We start from the raw sequence: 17,948 nt of genomic DNA, 5'->3' as shown, positions 1-17,948 counted from the left end.
GCCTCTCAGGAAATTCCAGAGAGCCAGAAGGAGTTGAGAACCTGCCTCTCCACTTAGAGGCTTTAACCAACCTTCACAGGGAGGGAGAAGGAATTGAGATCAAGTGTAAACAGATGTTTTTTGCCATTACTGCCGAAAAATGTGACATCGGGCAGGAGGCTGTCAGAGTCACATTTCAGAACAGACCCACCTCATGAATATGGAGTCATAACTGATACCACTTCTCCAAACTTAAGTTCGTCATAGTTAAACTTTGACCGGTGCGCACTGTGATAAACACTCAAGTGTCCAATGGTTATAAAGCTTGAAGCCAGTTTATGTGTGTGTCATACTATGGAGTGTTAGGAACATTTAAAAGGGAAAAAAACTTTAGTATAAGTTTCGCAATAATGAAAGTATGCCAAAAGTATCAGGACACTGAAAAGATTGTGAAAGTAAATGGAGAAAATAGTCGATGAGGAAGTGTTTGGTTGTCAACTGTGCAACGTTGGTTACAGTGTGATGTTATTCAGAGGTTTCATAGTTTCTCAAGAACCCTAACCTTAACCCAGAACTCGGGTTCATTCTTTTCTAGATCTTATCTCATTAAATCAGGACTCAATCCCTAAAATCTCATTTTGAGTCAAGTAGGCATGTCAGGTGTATTTTAACAGTCAAGTAGATTGTTGTATGAAGTGAAAATGTGTAAAACATCGCTGACAAAGTTCCTTCTAGACCTTAAAGCTCAAAGCAAACAGCGACGGGGATGGTGCCTCACCGGCGGCCACACACTAAAGGCTGGAGGTCACTGAGGTCATCTGTCTTGGCCTCTGTGATCTTGAACACAACTCTTTGCAGGTCGGAGATTCCCACTTCCATGTCCTCCAGCATCCCGATCTCTTCACCTGTTCACAGTACGACAAAACAAGATTAGTGGTGATTTCATTCCTGATTGTCCAACACTGTATTTTTAGCTTCTCAAAACGATACAGCTCATATTTTTAAATCTCGTAGGATTAAAGTGAATAATTAATAAGATTTACAATGCCCCTAATTGCTGACTCGGGACTGTGATCGACAGAAACACTGTCGGATCAGCGGCCGGCCAATTAACTTCTTTACTGGTCGTGAGCCAGCGGCCACGTCCAGTCCCCCCGCTCTGTGTGCAGCTGCTCATTTCACTGACCGATCCATTTAACTTCTTGCTGGGCTGCACCATGAGTTTTAGTAGAGCAGCATGAATGAGAACTTTGATCGTGGTGATGCAGATAAAAATAATCAGTGTACTTAATTCAACCACCTCTTACTGTATTGATCTAATAAATATTCATCCTAAAGATGCTGAGCTTAACTTTCCCCTGGAACATTTATACTAAAGTTAATTTGCCAGTAACTGTAACTGTGTCATGACATGTAACCTTTCTACAAGTTGTGTTTAGCTATAGCCTCATCAATCGATCCTTATTACCACAACTCATTTACTCACTGTAGGTGCTGAGCAGACTCTCAAACTGAGCCACGAGGCCGACCAGGTGAAGCTGCCTCAGGAATCCTTTGTCCTCCATTCCTGCATAGAGCCTCATGACGAAACCACATGCTAAGGCTGCCAGCTGTAAATCAAAAGAAGACACAGGTGCACGCACACACACGCACACACACACACAAACACAACTTAGCCACATCTCCTTCAAGTTGTTCTTGGATAAAATACCTTTGCCATGAGTATGCAGGGGTAAACATGTTTTTAGATGTTAAAGCCAAATGTTGTAGCTTCACAGAGATCTGTTTTTGGGGGGTTTGTTGAAGTACAAAGTCTCCATATTTACTAAAGCTAAATCAAACCTCAGTTTGTCAAATTAACGGAGCCTGTGGTAAATTATATAATATGTCTATATACATGTATTTATATCCTTAAATAATGAATTATTGCATTTTGAATTGACAGCTTTAATATTTTATGAAATTGTAATAATGCACAGAGAACCATCTTCATAAAAGGTGATGCACGGGTTCGGACTTGCAGAGCATAAAGCATTGACTGGATTTTAGCCCGAAAAAAAAGGTGATTTGGATAATAAACAACTCATCTGGCTAAAATGTAAACCTTGAAGACGTATGACAGCCCTGTTGCTTCAGTGGCTCCTGCTGTGTGTATGTTTCTGTGCTGCCTCTTGGGCGGCTGCTGGGCGGAGCTCCTCGGAGCGACTACCATAACCTGGCCGGTCTCCCAGGTGAACAGAGGACTCCTGGCTGTGTCTGTTTGGATCTGTCTCTCTCTGTTCTGCCAGCATTGTGTTTGTGTATTTAGTTTGCCTTAGTTACTCATCTACCTGGTGACTCACTGATTAACATCACACTTCTACTTATGACTATCACACATTCCAATAGACACCCTGACATCCTCTTGGCGACTTCTAAAGGGCTGCTCTGTTGTCAGCGTTGTCACCTACTGCCTGACTGAAGACCACGTCCCGCCTCTGCTGGAGGAGGAAGCCCTGTGGAATGCTGCAGGCCGCCTCCTGCAGGAGCACGAAGGTCATGGCTCTCTTGGCCTTCTCCACCACCTCCATCACACAGTCCTTTAACCTGGTCACCAGAGGACACAGCTGCTCCTTCCAGTCACCTGCGGCGGAGGGTGGGATGGAGAAAGAACAGAGGAGGACATTTATGGGATGGGCACAGGTGCGGAGGTGCGGGCAGATCTGGAATGACTGTGACGCTGGGTTTGTAAGATCACGTGAGTTTGTGTGTGTGTGTGTTCTTCTCAGCCAGAAACAACAAGTACTTTATCTCAAGCTGAAACCAGTTTAGCCATTCATGCCTCCTTACAAGAAGTACTTACAAGAAGGAAACACACACACACACACACACACACACACACACACACACACACACACACACACACACACACACACACACACACACACACTAAACAAACTTTTGGAAACATGTAATAAAAATGATATTGGGTCATAAATATCAGTTTTTATTTTATTGTTAAGCACAGCCGATAATGGCTCACATAGTTGAATGCACCACTTCTGTATCTTTAATCCAGTAAATGTATTTCTTATGAGTAGAGTAGTGTTGTTAACTGGAGGATATCGAGCAAATCATCAATCAAACCTGCTGTTTTGCTTCATGTTAACAAAACATTGAAAAATACAATGGACTGGGTGGAGAAGATTAAGATACGATTAAGATACATTAAGATAGATTAAGATACATTTATTTGTCCCAAACACATGCACAGACATGCACAAGCACACTCAAGGAGGGAAATTTAACCTCTGCTTTTAACCCATCTGGTGCAGGACACACAGAGCAGTGGGCAGCCATGTACGGCGCCCGGGGAGCAGATGTTGGGGGAGTAAGGTGCCTTGCTCAGGGGCACTAGACAGGGTAGGGAGAATCCTCTTGGATTTTTGGACAGATCAATCCAGATTCGTCTTTTTGTTGTTTCTCCGTGGAGTCGAATCAGAGATGAACCAGAGACCTTTTCTGCCCATAGTCCAAGTTTCTGCCACTAGTCCACCGCCTCTCCGAGATATGGTTGGGAGGGTGTGGCCATTATAAATAATGAGAATAAATATAGTCAATCAGTCACATCCCTGGTGGCGTCGCTCAGAAACAGCCAAGCCCCTGGTTGGGAATCAGTGGTACTGCTTACTATTTGATTTCAGTCCCAAAAATATGGATTTTATATGGATTTAATATTTATGAACGTTCACAGCTGAGTTCAGCTCCTCTGTTTCATCTAGTTTTCCATCGTAAGAGAAAGAAATACTTAACATGTTCTCTTTGCAATGTCTTATATCACACAACATACTCAACACCTGCGTAGAAATAACATACAGGAATCCGGACACAGCTTTACTTTGCCCTCACAGTGTCTCAGTTCTATTTCCTCCAGTTAGTGGGTTTCTTGCAATCGCCCCAGTAGCTCACAGGGGGCAGTGTTGGATAAGCCATTTTAAGTTGTCGAGTCTCGCCACCAGGCTTTTTCCCTTCTGCACCCACATAGTGAGGAGTTTTTAAAGGGGAGGTGGGGGTCAGTATCGACGCGCACACAGACAGACAGACAGACACGGATTTGAGGGAGAATGTATAGCACATCAAGTTTGCCCTTGTCTGTCAGATAAACCATGTCTTATCTCATTTAGCAAATACCGCCTCTGCACAGAGGAGAAGGAAACAGAACTCCGGCTGTCATCTCTTCAGCAGCCCACCTGTCCAAACATCTAAACCCCCACAACGACTTGTCATAAAAGCCTGAGCTCCACTGTTCTCCGCCACCAGATAAAGCCTGTCTCATTATTCCCGTCCATGTTTGTATTTAGACAGGCAGATGACCACTTGCTCGGAGGCTGTTCAGCGTCTTAATAAAGGTGCTCGGGGAGTTGAGCTTATCTTTTAGACGGAGCAGCAGGCGGGCGGCCTCGTCCTCACCTGCCAGCTAACTGGGACAGACAGACGCACGCGGATACACATGCACACACAGGCACAAGCTGATATGAACGGACCAACCCTTGCGAAAAAGGGATTTTGCATCTGACACACACACTCCTCCTTGTCGCCTGGTCAGACTAATGCCGCTGCTGTGGGTGCCAGTTGGCAGCCGGGACAGACTGGGCACTTGTCTGGACACAGGCTGGAGGCAGGATTTCATTGGATGTAAGGGACGACTGGGCAGCTTGCAGTCAACAGTGGATGGCTCTGCATATCAAATATTGCTTTCATCCACTTCTCTGGCAACAATTTAAGGTTCTCCTCTGCTAATGCTTAAAACAACCGGGACCAGGGTCTTGTGTCACTCCCTTCAACCGAGGCTGGAGAGCATTAACTGTTCAGGGTTGTTTCTCTCACAATGAGAAAAGCATATTCTATTAAAGCAAATCAAACTTGAGAAGAAATGATCTGCTGTATTGTGACTTCAGCTAAATTAAACCTTTAAAGCTGTTGAGTCACAATCAAGACTCGTTTCTCTCTGATGCTTTTGTCCAGTTGCTGCTTTCTCATTTCAACGCTGTACAGAAAACATCAGTAAACTTTAATAATATAGAACAGGTATTCTATTGATGGTCATTCACATGCCAGTGTGTAAACTTTTTAATGGCGGACACACAAACACATCTAATCCTGCAGTAGTGTGTGCGTCACATGGACACAATCATCACAGCACTTATTTACCAGGGTTGTGTGAGGTGATGACATCAGCCAGCTGCTGCTCAGGGACCGGCTCCTGTCTGTTGTTGTCTTCCTCCTGAAGTTTATCCACCATGGCGATGACACAGTTCAGACATTTGGCCACGTTGGCCCACACCCTGTCCTGAAAGAGCCGAGCACACAATGAGCAGTCAGACAGCAGTCGCTGAGGAGATAGGTCACTCTGTCACACACTGTACACGTGTACATGTATCTGCGTATGTGTTTAAAAAAAATGAGGTGTTTCCCTTTGTCGTCTAAGCCGGCTTTGTTTTCAAAAGGTCAAAAGGAAATTGCCGTCTGAACATTCGGAGGTTACTCTTAAAGTGTTTTCATTGTTTGCAGCTTTCTATCTCTTTTCCTGAGCTCCTTCTGTTCACTGACAAATAGATGCTTTTCTCTTCTGTGTGTGTGTGTACAAATACGACAATCCTAACTGATGGTGTGCATTTTGGTCTTTGTTGCCTCAGTCTGATTTGAACAAGGTTAAACGGTGAGTAATATTTTGAGAGAAAATGAAGCAGCGGCGTGCACGAGTCATGATCGGCTGCTGCTGTCGGTGTGGCAGACAAACCAGTCCTCCACAGACCACACCAGCATGCAGTCAGTTTTTTAAGGATGAAATGTTTGAACTCCTTGGAGAAAAAGCTCTCATTAAAATGAAAAAGTTATGTTTTTGGCATGCAATATAATTTGGAAAGTAATTTGAGATTATTTGCCATAAAAATGGTTTATCTGTGATACAGCTGATTTCCCTGTGTGTACTCTGCAGCCGGGACCAGCAGTAAAAATAACAGTTTGTCATCCTGCACTTAAATGAACTCAAACCATAAATAGCTGCAGCTTAGAAAAGACTTCTTAATGAGGCCGCCTCACCCATTCCTCCTCGTCGTACTCTTTGTGGTGCGGGATGGAGTCCTGGTGCTTCAGAGTTCCACCTTCTCCTTTTGTCGTGGTTTGTGATCCGTCCACATTGTTACACATCGCCGTGCTCTCAGGGACGGACGTGGCTGGACTGTGGCCCGGGAGTCCCTGCACCGGGCTGGGATTCTGCTCGCCGCACTGGTGGACGTGACCTTGATGCTGGCCGGCCTGCGCTGGGCTGGGCTTCTGGTTCTTGGAAACGTACCCGGGCTGTGCTGCATGCAGCGCGAGCAGTGCACTCTTGACCAATTCATCCTTAAGTGTGTGAACAAATTGCTCTGTCTGTAGCAGAGAGAGAGAGAGAGAGAGAGAAAAAAGAAAAGATAAATGGGAGACAGATCCTGAAAGTTATTGTGGGATAGTACACCAAATGAAAATTTAAGCTGTGAAAAAGCAAAACAGACACGGTGAGAGTGAGACAGAAAGAGACGGTCACACCGGGCGAGGAGAGTGGGGGGAAGAAAACACCGGCGAGTAACAGAAACAAGGAAAATGAACACCCTCCCTCACCATTAAGAAGCTGCTCTCCATTACGGCAGCACAGACAGCGAGAAACCACAACAGCAACAAACAACAAACAATTCAATTACTCCTCCTCCTCCCGCCGGCTTCTACGCCAGCACACTTCTTCTGATCACTAATTCACCAGCGACTGTATGCTGATGATGATCCCGGCACCAAGGAGCTGCCGCGCTCACTGCTGCCGCTGCCGCTGCCACTGCGTAAAACAAAATGATAAGGGCCCTCAAGAGTAATTGAGTTAGCACTGCAATAAGCAATTCTATTACCACAGCAAAATGCCATCTAACAGAACGCGTGAGCCAAGCCTCCATTAAAACAAAACCTATATTTGTCACACAAACGCCTGTCCCCCCGCTGTGGACAGAATAATGGATGAGGAGGTTGATACGGTGAGAAGTGGTGGAGGCGGCAAAGTCAGCAAATTAGAAACGTGTGGAAGAGAAGCCCAGGCCAGTCCTGGTAGAACAGACACTATATTCATCAGTTACACAACTACCCAGTGTAGCGTGATACCAGAAAGTCGCATTTACATGTGACACATTTGTAATTTGCTTGTATTTGTTAGATTAGTCTTTTCTTGTGTGTAGATGAATTATCTGTGCACTCATCTTGAATTGAATCTGAATAAAAGAACGTCTTTAAAAGAAAAACAATTTTGTGCAGCAGAAATATTTTTTTCTTATAAAGAAGTATACACAATACATTACTCAAAATCAAACTTTCAGAAATATATAAAATACTGTAAAGTAAAAGGATAATAAATTATAATTAAGTAAAAGGTGATCTGTGGTGATTTAAAAACTAAATATTGAATACTGAGTATAAAGTTCTGTGTGCCTGCTCAGCTCAAAGATTCCTTAAGTCGTAGCTGTTGAGCTGCATAATGGGGATAAAATTGTCCATTAAAAATTAATCGCTGTGAAAAGTTTCCATTGCATCATCGGGGTCGTTAAAGACTTTTCTGAGCCCTTTAGCGACAAATCTCACGACTTCTGGGACAAGCGTCAGTGAGTGTCCCTGGAGGAGAGGCGTCAGTGAGAGGAGGTGCGTGGCGGGGGGGCAGAGCTGGAGGAGCTGCATGCGTGAATGCAAATGTCCGAATCAGACGAATCGGACTGTAATTGACTTTCTCTCTGCAAGCTCCCCGGGTTCAAAGTCCATGTAGCGTCCTTGAGCCGATGCACAAACAGATAAAGGGCTGGGACAGCGCACACGAGGCAGAATGAAAATACAACGTGATTTCATCATGAATATGATGTTTTAAACGCAGCACATTCACCACACACAGCTCAGCTGTAAGTCAAATCTATAAGCCTTGGTTTTTTTTGCATCATTCATAATGCTGGTGTTGCTGTTTAGGTTCTGTTTCCACCTGTTTGTCTGTTGGTTTGAATGTTTGATGGCAAGCAAGATATCACAAAGACAACCTGGTGGAAGGAGACAGGGAGTTCTTCAACATTTCCGCAGTTTCCCCAGAGAATAATTCACGGATCTTGATAAAAAAAACAAAACAAGGGACCTGATATCTATGAGTGTGTGAAACTTCATTGCAGCTTGATTGAATTTACTGAGGCTGTTGGGCCCTGGTGGAGGTTTGTGCTGTAGAGTGACACTCTAGTTGAAACTGTTACACTCACACAACTTGGTACAAACATCCTCAGTTCTCATGGTTGAACATTAAACAACAGAATTATTACATCATGATCATTTCTTTCACATGCTTCCAATAGAAGTTTCCACTCACTGGAAGTAATCACTCGTTTCCTCAGCACCGAGGGCAGATCATGTGATAACAGCCCCTGATGTAAGACAGTTAAGATGATGACTCAGCGTAGCCTCTTCACTTTGAACACCCAGCGTCACAGAATCCCCTGAATGGGACTGAAAACCTCCACAACCGTTCAGATCAACTCTACGTCCACACTCTGAGTCACCATGTGCTTGTGTTCAAAGACCCTTCACATCAATGAGTTCCATGGTTATTCACTTTATGAATGTTCTGTACTTCTGCTACCTTGACCACTTTTCATTTAAAAAAAACCTAACACAGTCACTAGTCAAAATCCTCTTCTCCTGACGGGACTGTTACCAACTGAACGAGTCATTTGAAGAATATTTAAACAGAGAAAGCAGACGACGGCTACACTTAAAACACCATTGTAGCTCATTCATATCCATTTTAATTGCATTGCATTGTACAAATGAGTTCCACTACTGTAAGTCAATGATGTGAGAGCTCAAATCTGGGGATAAGAGGAAATGTGAAATTACATGAGAAAAGGAATTTCCTGCCGGGACAATGTTCGGTCATTCAAACATATGTATAGAGCGATTTTTGATATATTTTAAAGATGAAAAAAAAAAAAAGAGTCTATATGAGTATTAAAAAAAGAGCCACGCTTGGTTGAGCAACCAAAACACTTCATATTCAAATTGAACTCTGCTTATCTGACCTCAATGTTAATTTGCAATCTATGAGAACATGTATTATTCATTATCTTTTCCTGAGATGAGTGAAAAAAGACACACAATGTATTTAAAACAATCTGGGTCGTATTTGCACTTCTTAACCACAGGGTCATATCTGACACCGCCTGTGCTCATACGATAACTTTTTATACTGGTGAGCTTATTCCCAGCCAAAAGGATATTCATGCATTTTTTGTTGAGGATAGAAGTGAACTCGATTACATTAGAAATCAGGTGTATATGAATTAAGTTTCTTGCCTCTGTTATATTTCTAAATATTCAGTCAGAGGGATCTAGAGGGAAGGTGCATGATATCCTCTGTTGCAGGATCCAAATAGATAGTGTGTTTAAAGTGAAGTATCAGTGGTGCTCTCCTTTGGGCAAAAGAGAAAAGCATCGCAGCTTCATTTTCTTATCAAGGCTAAACCAAAGCAACCTGCAAAAAAACGACTCCTCGGTGCAGCTCCTCCACACCTTCCTGTTTGAGAGATCTGACATGATCTGTGAAATCTCTTGGGAGAGATTCCGTTGCTCGTCTTTCTTCAGCACGTCTGCCGATGTGATCCTGACTGAGCACAAGTGCAAGCCAGAGAACGCCTCTGACTGCGAAAAAACACACGTTTCGTTTCATCTTAAAAAACGAGGAAAACAATAAGAATTTATTCACCCCGAATGTTTTTGAATGGTTTTGTCCTGAGGGAAGAACAAATGTCGGCGGAGAAAAAAACCACTCTGTAACTTCACAGAAGAGGTGAATGGAGGCTGAATGGAGAGAGCACATCAGAACATCACTTGGCCGTGACGACACTCACTCACTTGTGGGTGTGACCGCTCTGTGCAACACATCATTCAGCATGATCGTGCACAGACGATCAAGCCCGCAGCTCTTTGCAGGTAACCAATATGTGAGAGACATATAACTTGTGGTACAATGCAGCTGGAGGGAAGGGAGTTGTGTACAAATCCCACTGATCCTGTGATTATCATCAGTAGAGATATTATTGTTATCATCAACAGAATCATCATCATAATATATCGAGAGAAGCTACAGCACATCTGCCGTCAGAATGAAGCCATTGAGAGTGTTCTGGAGTGAAATATTGATTGGTCTGGAGAAAGGTGGCGTGAGCAGAGGCAGCGAGTACTTGATAAAAGAAAAAAGTAGGTTCTTAAATCCACCTAATATTCTCTGAAGGTGTGACTCACTGTCTCTATTGAAGAAACTTCACACAGCAGAGACCCACTCACAAATGCATCCACCTTTACTTACACGTCTGTAAGATGGATTAAAAAACATGGGAGTGAGTGTGGAGTTCTTGGAGTTTTTTTTAGTGGGTATAAAGTCAGAAGGTGGTGTATGCTGTGCAGATGGTTAAAGGAAAAGCTCAGAGAAGCTTAAAGGACTGATGTGACTCATTATAAACATGAAGATGGATCATCTTTTAACTACTTGTGTTCGTTCATATATTTTCGAATTACACACAGGGCGTAATTCTACGAAGCCAGAGGAGCAGAACGGTCCTCACACCAGTTGAGGCAAAGACCCTTCTTCAGATGTCTGATGAAGTTTGGTTGCAGGAGGATCAACATTTATTGTCTTCTGGTTTTTGTCCTGTTTTGATTTGTGTGCTTCTCTAATACTTTTCTTAGCGACATGTTTGTTTGACTGCAGCGTAACACTAGCAATGTGGTGAAACTATTGATGAAGTCAGTCTATTCGATCATGCAGTTACACAATGTATGTAAACAGGTGTGCACATGTGCGAACAAGCTATAAGTGAGTCTGTGTGTGTGTGTGTGTGCAGACAGGTAATTTTTGTGTGTCTATAAAAAAAAAAGATGATTTGTATGACAGACGAGCAGATGTGCAGGAGGAAATACTGACATGAGTCATGAGAAGCTGTTGATGATTTGGAGGCTTCGGAGTTTGAAGGAGTGATGACATTGAACATCAGCTCACCTACACACATCAGAACAGCAGATTTTAATCAGAGAGCAGCGCTGCTCGTGCTGACCAGGCCGGGGGTTGACTTGGCCGACGTGCGTGTGTCTAATCAACGATGAGAGAAAGCGGTGACAGAGTGGATGTACCAATTAAGCGGACTGATTGGGCTAAATTCCACTGTGGCAAAAAAAAACAATCTCTCCCACAGCAGATTGCAATCTGACAGCACCAGATGTAATTCGTTAATTATACTGATAAACACGCCTCGACGCCGTAAACGTCCATGCTGCTATTCACTTTTGTTAGTTTGGTGTTTTTATGATGAGTTACGGGTTTTTTCCTTGCGTTGTCTGTTCAGCGTGTGTGTGCAACTGTATCAAAACAACTGCTTTGTTTAAAGGTTGTTAAGTTATTTAAAGTTTATTAATTTTGCCAGAGCTGGTACCAAATCACTCTCACACGGTAGCTCCTTCGGGAGAGTGAACCTTTAGTCTGAAATCTAAAACAGTACATCCACCTCCTCAGTAATGCAGAACACCTACGCAAATAATTAAGTTGTATTTGGATGAATATAAGTTTAATTAAACTTGGGCTAAAAGGATTTTCAGGCTGAGGTATAACCTTTCAGTGTTTGGTTTTGTGTCCAGGAATAAAAGTGGTGTGTTTCAACAAAGTAGGAACAAATGGACAGTTCCAATGGAAGGGAGCAGGGCTGGGTTTGCCTCACCTTGTCAGAAAGCTTCTTGAGCACATCCTTTAGTCCAGTTGAAGAGCGCTCCTGGGCCGCCTGGAGGAGCTGGTCCGCTGAGCTCGTGATGAGGGGCTGGAGGAGGCTCACCGTGCTGAGTACCTCCTGAGCTTTGGCTGTGTGCTCTGGTGAGTAGTAGATACACTGGTAGGCAGTGCTGAAGCTGTGAGGTGGGAAACAGAAAAGAAAACATCGATTCAGATTTGACAGATTTGGCCACTGCTGCACGCTCATGGGCTGGATGCAGGGGCTGTGGATCACTTTTAAGAGTAGAAATGAAAGTGGCCCGACTGGTACACAGTTGTTTGTAATGGAATTGTAGCTGCATGGATAGAAACTCTCCCCATTCGTTTTGTTTTTGCTCAGTGTCCACTTTCTTCAGGCACGTGCCAAAACTAGGAAAGCAGGAAGATATTTATTTGGTGTCAGACAAGCTACAAGCAACACTGCAGCATCTGGAGCCCGAGAAACAAAGGAATCCCAAATGGTTTTTCCTTCGAGGTGTAATCTATATATGAATCTAATCTATTAAATAATTCCAGAAATCTCTGTCTGTCCGTGACTCACATATCTTGTGTTAACTGTTAATCCGAATGGGCTTCACTCTTGGCCTGTGTATTGTTAAGGGCTCAAGGGCGTGCAGTGTTGAGATGGGTGCCATTTTGACACTCTATAGGTTAAATATTGACTAATTTAAAACAAACAGTCAACCAGTGCTCTGCAGTAGCTGCGGCTGGGACTCCTCAACTTAAATGACGTTGTCGATCACAACAAAAGCAATGACAACAGATTCTCCAGTTCTCAAGTCGAGCTTCACCTAACTTTGAACAGTTGGACAGCTCTCTAAAGTGGCATCATAGGTATAAATAAGACTCAGAACCTGAATACATAGAAAGAAAACTGTGGCCCTGGGTCTTGAAGAGAGGAACCTATAGAAAAACAAGTTAATAACAGAAGAAGAAAAGCTTTACATCAAGTCTTTTCAAATCAAAAAGATTTTCTAAAGCTGTATTCAAAGGGAACTCAATTGACGTACAGGTGAATAATGGACCTTTCCTGACTATAAACATTACATTATGCTGCTTTGAAAAGGTCCAGCAGCAGCGCTTTCCAGTTGCTCTGTGTGAACCTTTAAATTGGTCCTGCAGTCCAAACGCCAATCCATTATTTTCCCCCTTATGAATTTTTAATCTCTTCTTCGTTGGGAGGGGGCAATTTAATCCCCGACAAAAACACCTTTTGTCACTTTCTAGAATCCGTGGGCGAATCACTCCAATCAAACTTTCTCCTCGGGTGAAGTTCCAGTGACTTTCAATGAGTTTCCTCCGACTTCCTGCCGGCAGACGGAGCGTGGAGCGAAGCAGTCATTTGCAAGCCTCCCAGGTAGTTTAGAGTCAACTCCACAAGCCTCTATGTAGGCCAGACCCCAGAGCCAGGTCCTGAGGCATAATTGACATAAGACAGAGAGAGACACTGAGAGAGAGCGAGACAGAGGGAGGGAGGGGCACGCACAAAAGGCTGGCATTATACAGTACTCTGTAGTGATCTGAATACTTTGCAGGGAGAGAGAGAGAAAGAGCTTCTTTAGAAGTCGTCCGGTGGGGAACAGCTCTACCTGATGTATCAATAAGTGTGAAAATCTGAAGGTCTTTAGAAATTAGGCGTAAGTCGGAACAAGACACTAACTATGTCTTTGACTGGATAACTTACAAATCTTGGCCTTGTCATTACAGCTAATGAGACCCCTGGAGGACGCCCACCCACAAGCTCGGAGCGAATGAAAGGAATCACTAAGTGAGAGGGAGACACAGGGCAAACAGCGCGATACGCGCCACAGAACTCCAATATTCTACCTTTTAAAACTTCAGTTATTAAACCTTCCATAACCATACACCTTCAAATACTAAACCACAGCGCAGTCCAACATTTAATAATCTACCGCAGCAAAGTGAAGTCTTTAATTCCCTGTGAGCTTACATTCGTCCTACTACATTATGCAGAACTAAAGACGAAGAAGAAAGTCCTCCAGGGCCGCAACAATGGAGATACTCCAGAAAAACGAGGCAAAGAAGAAGAAGAAGTTGTTGTTGGAAGAGGGGAATTGCTTCGGCAACTGAGATTCAATAACAGCCCTGTTGATTCATAAGTACAAATCCAATCCCATTAGGGAGACTATGCAGGCCATAATGAATGCAGGGACCAGCCACCTGATGCTAGAGGACAGAATTGATCCCCGCTAAGGCTGGCTACGGCGAGGAACTTTAATTGCCTCATCAGCAATGCTGTCAGTCGAAACAGGGTCAGCCGAGACGGCGAACCATGCAAAGGTAAAACAGCACAAATGTGTGAAAAACAAAAGCTGATGTTGCACCCAAGGATCTGCTTGTCATTTCAACCTTGGCATTCCCATCCCGTATGCAAATGAGAAGCGCTCAGTGCCAAGTTTTTAAAAACATGAAGCCAATAAAACAAGGGGCTGGACAAAACGCAGAATATAAAACCAAAACCAACAGTGCTGGAATAAACATCACCTGGAGCTAAAGTATTAATGTTTTATTGATGATGTGAAAGACAGGACGTGATTGAAAAGTCAGAAATTGCTTCTTCATCTATTAATAAATATGTACACAAGTAGAAAGTCATCCCAATGTGTCAAGGTCTAGAACTGACTCGCATCACACCTGAATTCATAAAATCCCTCCGACACTTCTTCACTTCTTTACTGTTTGAAGTTTGAAAGCAGACACATTTTTCAATGTTGCAATCTGGAAACATCTCTTACACACCTTGTTCGTAGGCAGTTGCCAATCGATCATTGAATTCTGAGTGTAATGTGTTGATTTTGTTTGCCTTCTAGTGCGATATTATCCATAATAATCACAAAGAAAATGAAAAAGAAACTATTTTCAAATAAAATAAAGGATTTAATGGCTATTTGTACTCAGATACCTAGTTTGCTGAAGCAGAGGCTCCTAATAACGGGACTTGTAGTGGCATTGGGAATTCTCTCTATTTGCAAGAGGCGATGCTTTGTTTTTATTGTGCACAACTGATGTACACAGTATATGAATGTTTACTGATATTCATAATATGAATTTGAGGCAATTTTACGTCTGCGTGTTGTTTGTGAATATTTATGCACTGTGTGTGTCTACAGCCCTAAGAGACTCAGAGTTTACATTTCCATACAATGGAGTAGAAGAGCATTTCAACAGTTTTGTTGTTCCTTCTAAAAGGACAAACTAAGGAACCTCACATCAGACTGCTTAGTTTGTCCTCTGAGAGTTTTAACAATCGACAAGTGATGCACAGGCTCAATTTCACTACCGGATAAAGACCAACGATCCAACATGAACATGTACGAACACACCCCCCGAGTCGAGCTCTTTCTAATGTGCCCACCAATCGTGTTTAGGTCCACTCCCAAGTTAGAGCTACAGTTGATGAAAGAGGCTTGTGTGCAGACTCCATTACACATTATATATAAATTATATATTAGGACTCATTATCCCTGTAAATAGCAACCAACATCAAACCACCGCCACCTGCTTGCTTAGTGCGCTTTAAATGACATTTTTAAAACACACAAACTCTTTCTATTCGTGCTTTTCTAGCCTGTTTTTGCAGCGGAATCACGACCGGTCATATAAATGTGCTGGTTCAACTTAGGCCGTGTGATTGAAATATCAACTTCTTACAAAAACCCCACTAACTGTATTTGTGGCTCACGTCCAGTTTCATTACAGTAATTTCCAGTTTGCACAGACGTGTGAGGGCCTTGGCAGCGGTGACATTTCGGCTGCATGTGAGCTAATTGAATGCAGCCGCTGACAGAAACAATGGAGGCCACTGGATTTTCATGATCAGAAGCAATATTTCAATTTGTCTGACCTTAGAGTCATTTTTTTGGATGACACTGGATTTTCAGTTGCAACTCTTGTGAGAGAGTATTACTTTCCTTTTAGGTGAAGCTCCTCGGGACTCCATTACATGGGGCCAGTACATCATTGTTGGGAGAGAAATGCTTTTAGGAAGAACTGCTGCCAGACTCCAACACACTCGCTGATAATGTATGATAATGGATTCTTCTTAATCCCACCTCCTTTCTGTTTGTGCCCCGAGTGCATCGTGTGCCTCTGGTCATAAAAACAAAGGAGGTGCACCGCCGCTGCCTCTACACAAGATGCACCCGACTGCACCTTGCGTCTGGACGTTGATTCACGCCATTATCACTCGTCATCTTATTATAATTCCCATTTCACACAATGGATGCCCCAGAAAAAGGATCCATCCATGTGCACAGTTTAATCAGGTAAGTCTAGGAGGAGACTCCAGTGAAAGTAGTCCAGGCTGAACTTTGTCCTAGCTTTTCCTAAATGATCAATAGAAATTGGTTGTAACAGTAATGACAGTTAGAAAATTACTGGGCCCAGCGGCCTAATTAAGCCGACATCTCCAGCGCACGGCTAATTAATAGTGGAGAAGAAATTAATGAAGAGCTTGTGGCCTGCCGCTGACAGCCAGCAGGAGTAAAATGCAGCTACGTCAGCAGAGAGCCCTGCAGCACTGCAGGTGACTGCCAAAGCCTCCTTCTTCATTTCGACAGCACACTCTAATCATAGTTTTCACACCAGGTCACTGCCACACAGACACAGCAGAAATATACAGTTTATACATAGAACCATGCTGTTGGATCTGATCTTAAAACAGATTTTTGTTAAATGGCAATCCCCATCTTTTTGTTGATTCGTCAACTAGTCTCACGTCAACTCTCAGTAAAACAGCCAATGCTTTCCTCAGTGACTCAGACACAGGCTGAAAACCCTGATCTGAGACCAGATAAGCCTCAAGGCTGCTGCCAGCATTTCTCTTCATCATCCACAGATCCTGAAGCAGGCTGATTCCAGAGAAGGCACAAACTACTAACAAGCTGTTTCCATTAGCATAGAGTCCCAGCTAGTGCCAATGTTTCGCCCCTAAAACACACACAGTAGAACTGGGAGAAAGTTATTCTGTTGGACAACACGCTGCGAGTTACATTACATCTGAACATCGGCCCCAAGAGACTCTATTAAATGTGTGGGATGTAGTTTAAACCACTCTGTGTCCCAGAAATGTGTCATCCGGCGGTCCAGCTTGACCAGGAGGCCTGGCCAGATGACAGTGAGTCCTTCCTCTCTATGCAGAACTCAGAGACACATGCAGAGAGCAGCTCTGCTGCACAGCTTCTTCACCATCTAAACACAGCTCGCCCATAAAGCTGTGCAACATTGTGCTAGAAAACTCGACACTAGTCCAAAACATGCTATATCTTCTTTTCATAGACAAGCACACAGCCTCAATTAAAGTTTGAAAAAAAGGACGACGTTGAAGTTCCATAAAATCTGCCTCCGAAAAGTGTGTTGCATCGTTCTGCAGATTAACTAAATAATTCAGCAGAGGCTGTTAATGAAAGATTAGACCACCTCAGCAAATCCACAGCTATGTCTATAGGGTTCAATTAAAAACGGATAAAAATCCAGTGACTTTTAAAACAGCCATTTAAGTGGGACTGTACGCATTAATGAAAGATAAATGCTCTCGCCCTGTGTGTACACGTGCAGGGTATCTGGAGGAATACTAAGTGTAGCTATTGATTAAACCCTTTCCTGGCCCATCCTGAGAGACAAACTACATTGCATACTCTGGTCATTGCCAAGTTTGGCCAATGCAGGTTTTTAATGGATCGGGAAAGAACCCTCCTCCCTCTCTCCTCGTGTCCAGGGAACAAAGACGAATGGCTCTTTTATTGCCCTCCCGGTAACACCTCCGTGCTCAGGTTTGATTTTTTTCTCCTTTCCAAACCTTTCCCATCTTCTCTTCGTTAAAATTAATATCGCATTGAATGGCCAAGTCTCACATCTTGCCGATTGTTCCCTTTTTAATCAAATGTGATTACAAAAGGTTGCGTCTGAAAGGCGAGGAGGCAAACAGGGAGAAGTAGGAGCATATGTATGTATGTGTGTGTGTGAGGGAGAATCTTTGCCGTGCTGAAATAGGCTGACCTGCAGTGCAATTAGGCGACTTTCAGCTTCACATTCGCACATAACGAAAAAGGAAGAAACCCATCAGGTCCTTCCAGGCTAAATATTTGGTCAAACGTTTGGTGCATTTGTA

The 17,948-nt window shown here is 43.3% G+C and overlaps 1 protein-coding gene across 1 annotated transcript in view; it reads right to left on the bottom strand.

Moving 5' to 3' along the window:
- The window catches only part of inpp4b (inositol polyphosphate-4-phosphatase type II B), a 71,857-nt gene that overhangs the window by 7,354 nt on the left and 46,555 nt on the right, over positions 1–17,948 (bottom strand). Inside the window, exons 8-13 of the mRNA XM_061089201.1 lie at positions 11,772–11,955; positions 6,061–6,390; positions 5,170–5,308; positions 2,430–2,602; positions 1,466–1,589; positions 758–884 (exon numbers count right to left, since the gene is read on the bottom strand). Of these exons, the coding sequence (XP_060945184.1) occupies positions 758–884; positions 1,466–1,589; positions 2,430–2,602; positions 5,170–5,308; positions 6,061–6,390; positions 11,772–11,955 (1,077 nt within the window). The remainder of the gene's footprint in view (positions 1–757; positions 885–1,465; positions 1,590–2,429; positions 2,603–5,169; positions 5,309–6,060; positions 6,391–11,771; positions 11,956–17,948) is intronic.

The sequence above is a fragment of the Limanda limanda genome, chromosome 2, assembly GCF_963576545.1.
Source record: "Limanda limanda chromosome 2, fLimLim1.1, whole genome shotgun sequence".
Classification (NCBI taxonomy): Eukaryota; Metazoa; Chordata; class Actinopteri; order Pleuronectiformes; family Pleuronectidae; genus Limanda; species Limanda limanda.
The sequence above is the reverse complement of the archived record's forward strand: the minus strand, read 5'-3'. Positions and strand labels throughout refer to the sequence as shown.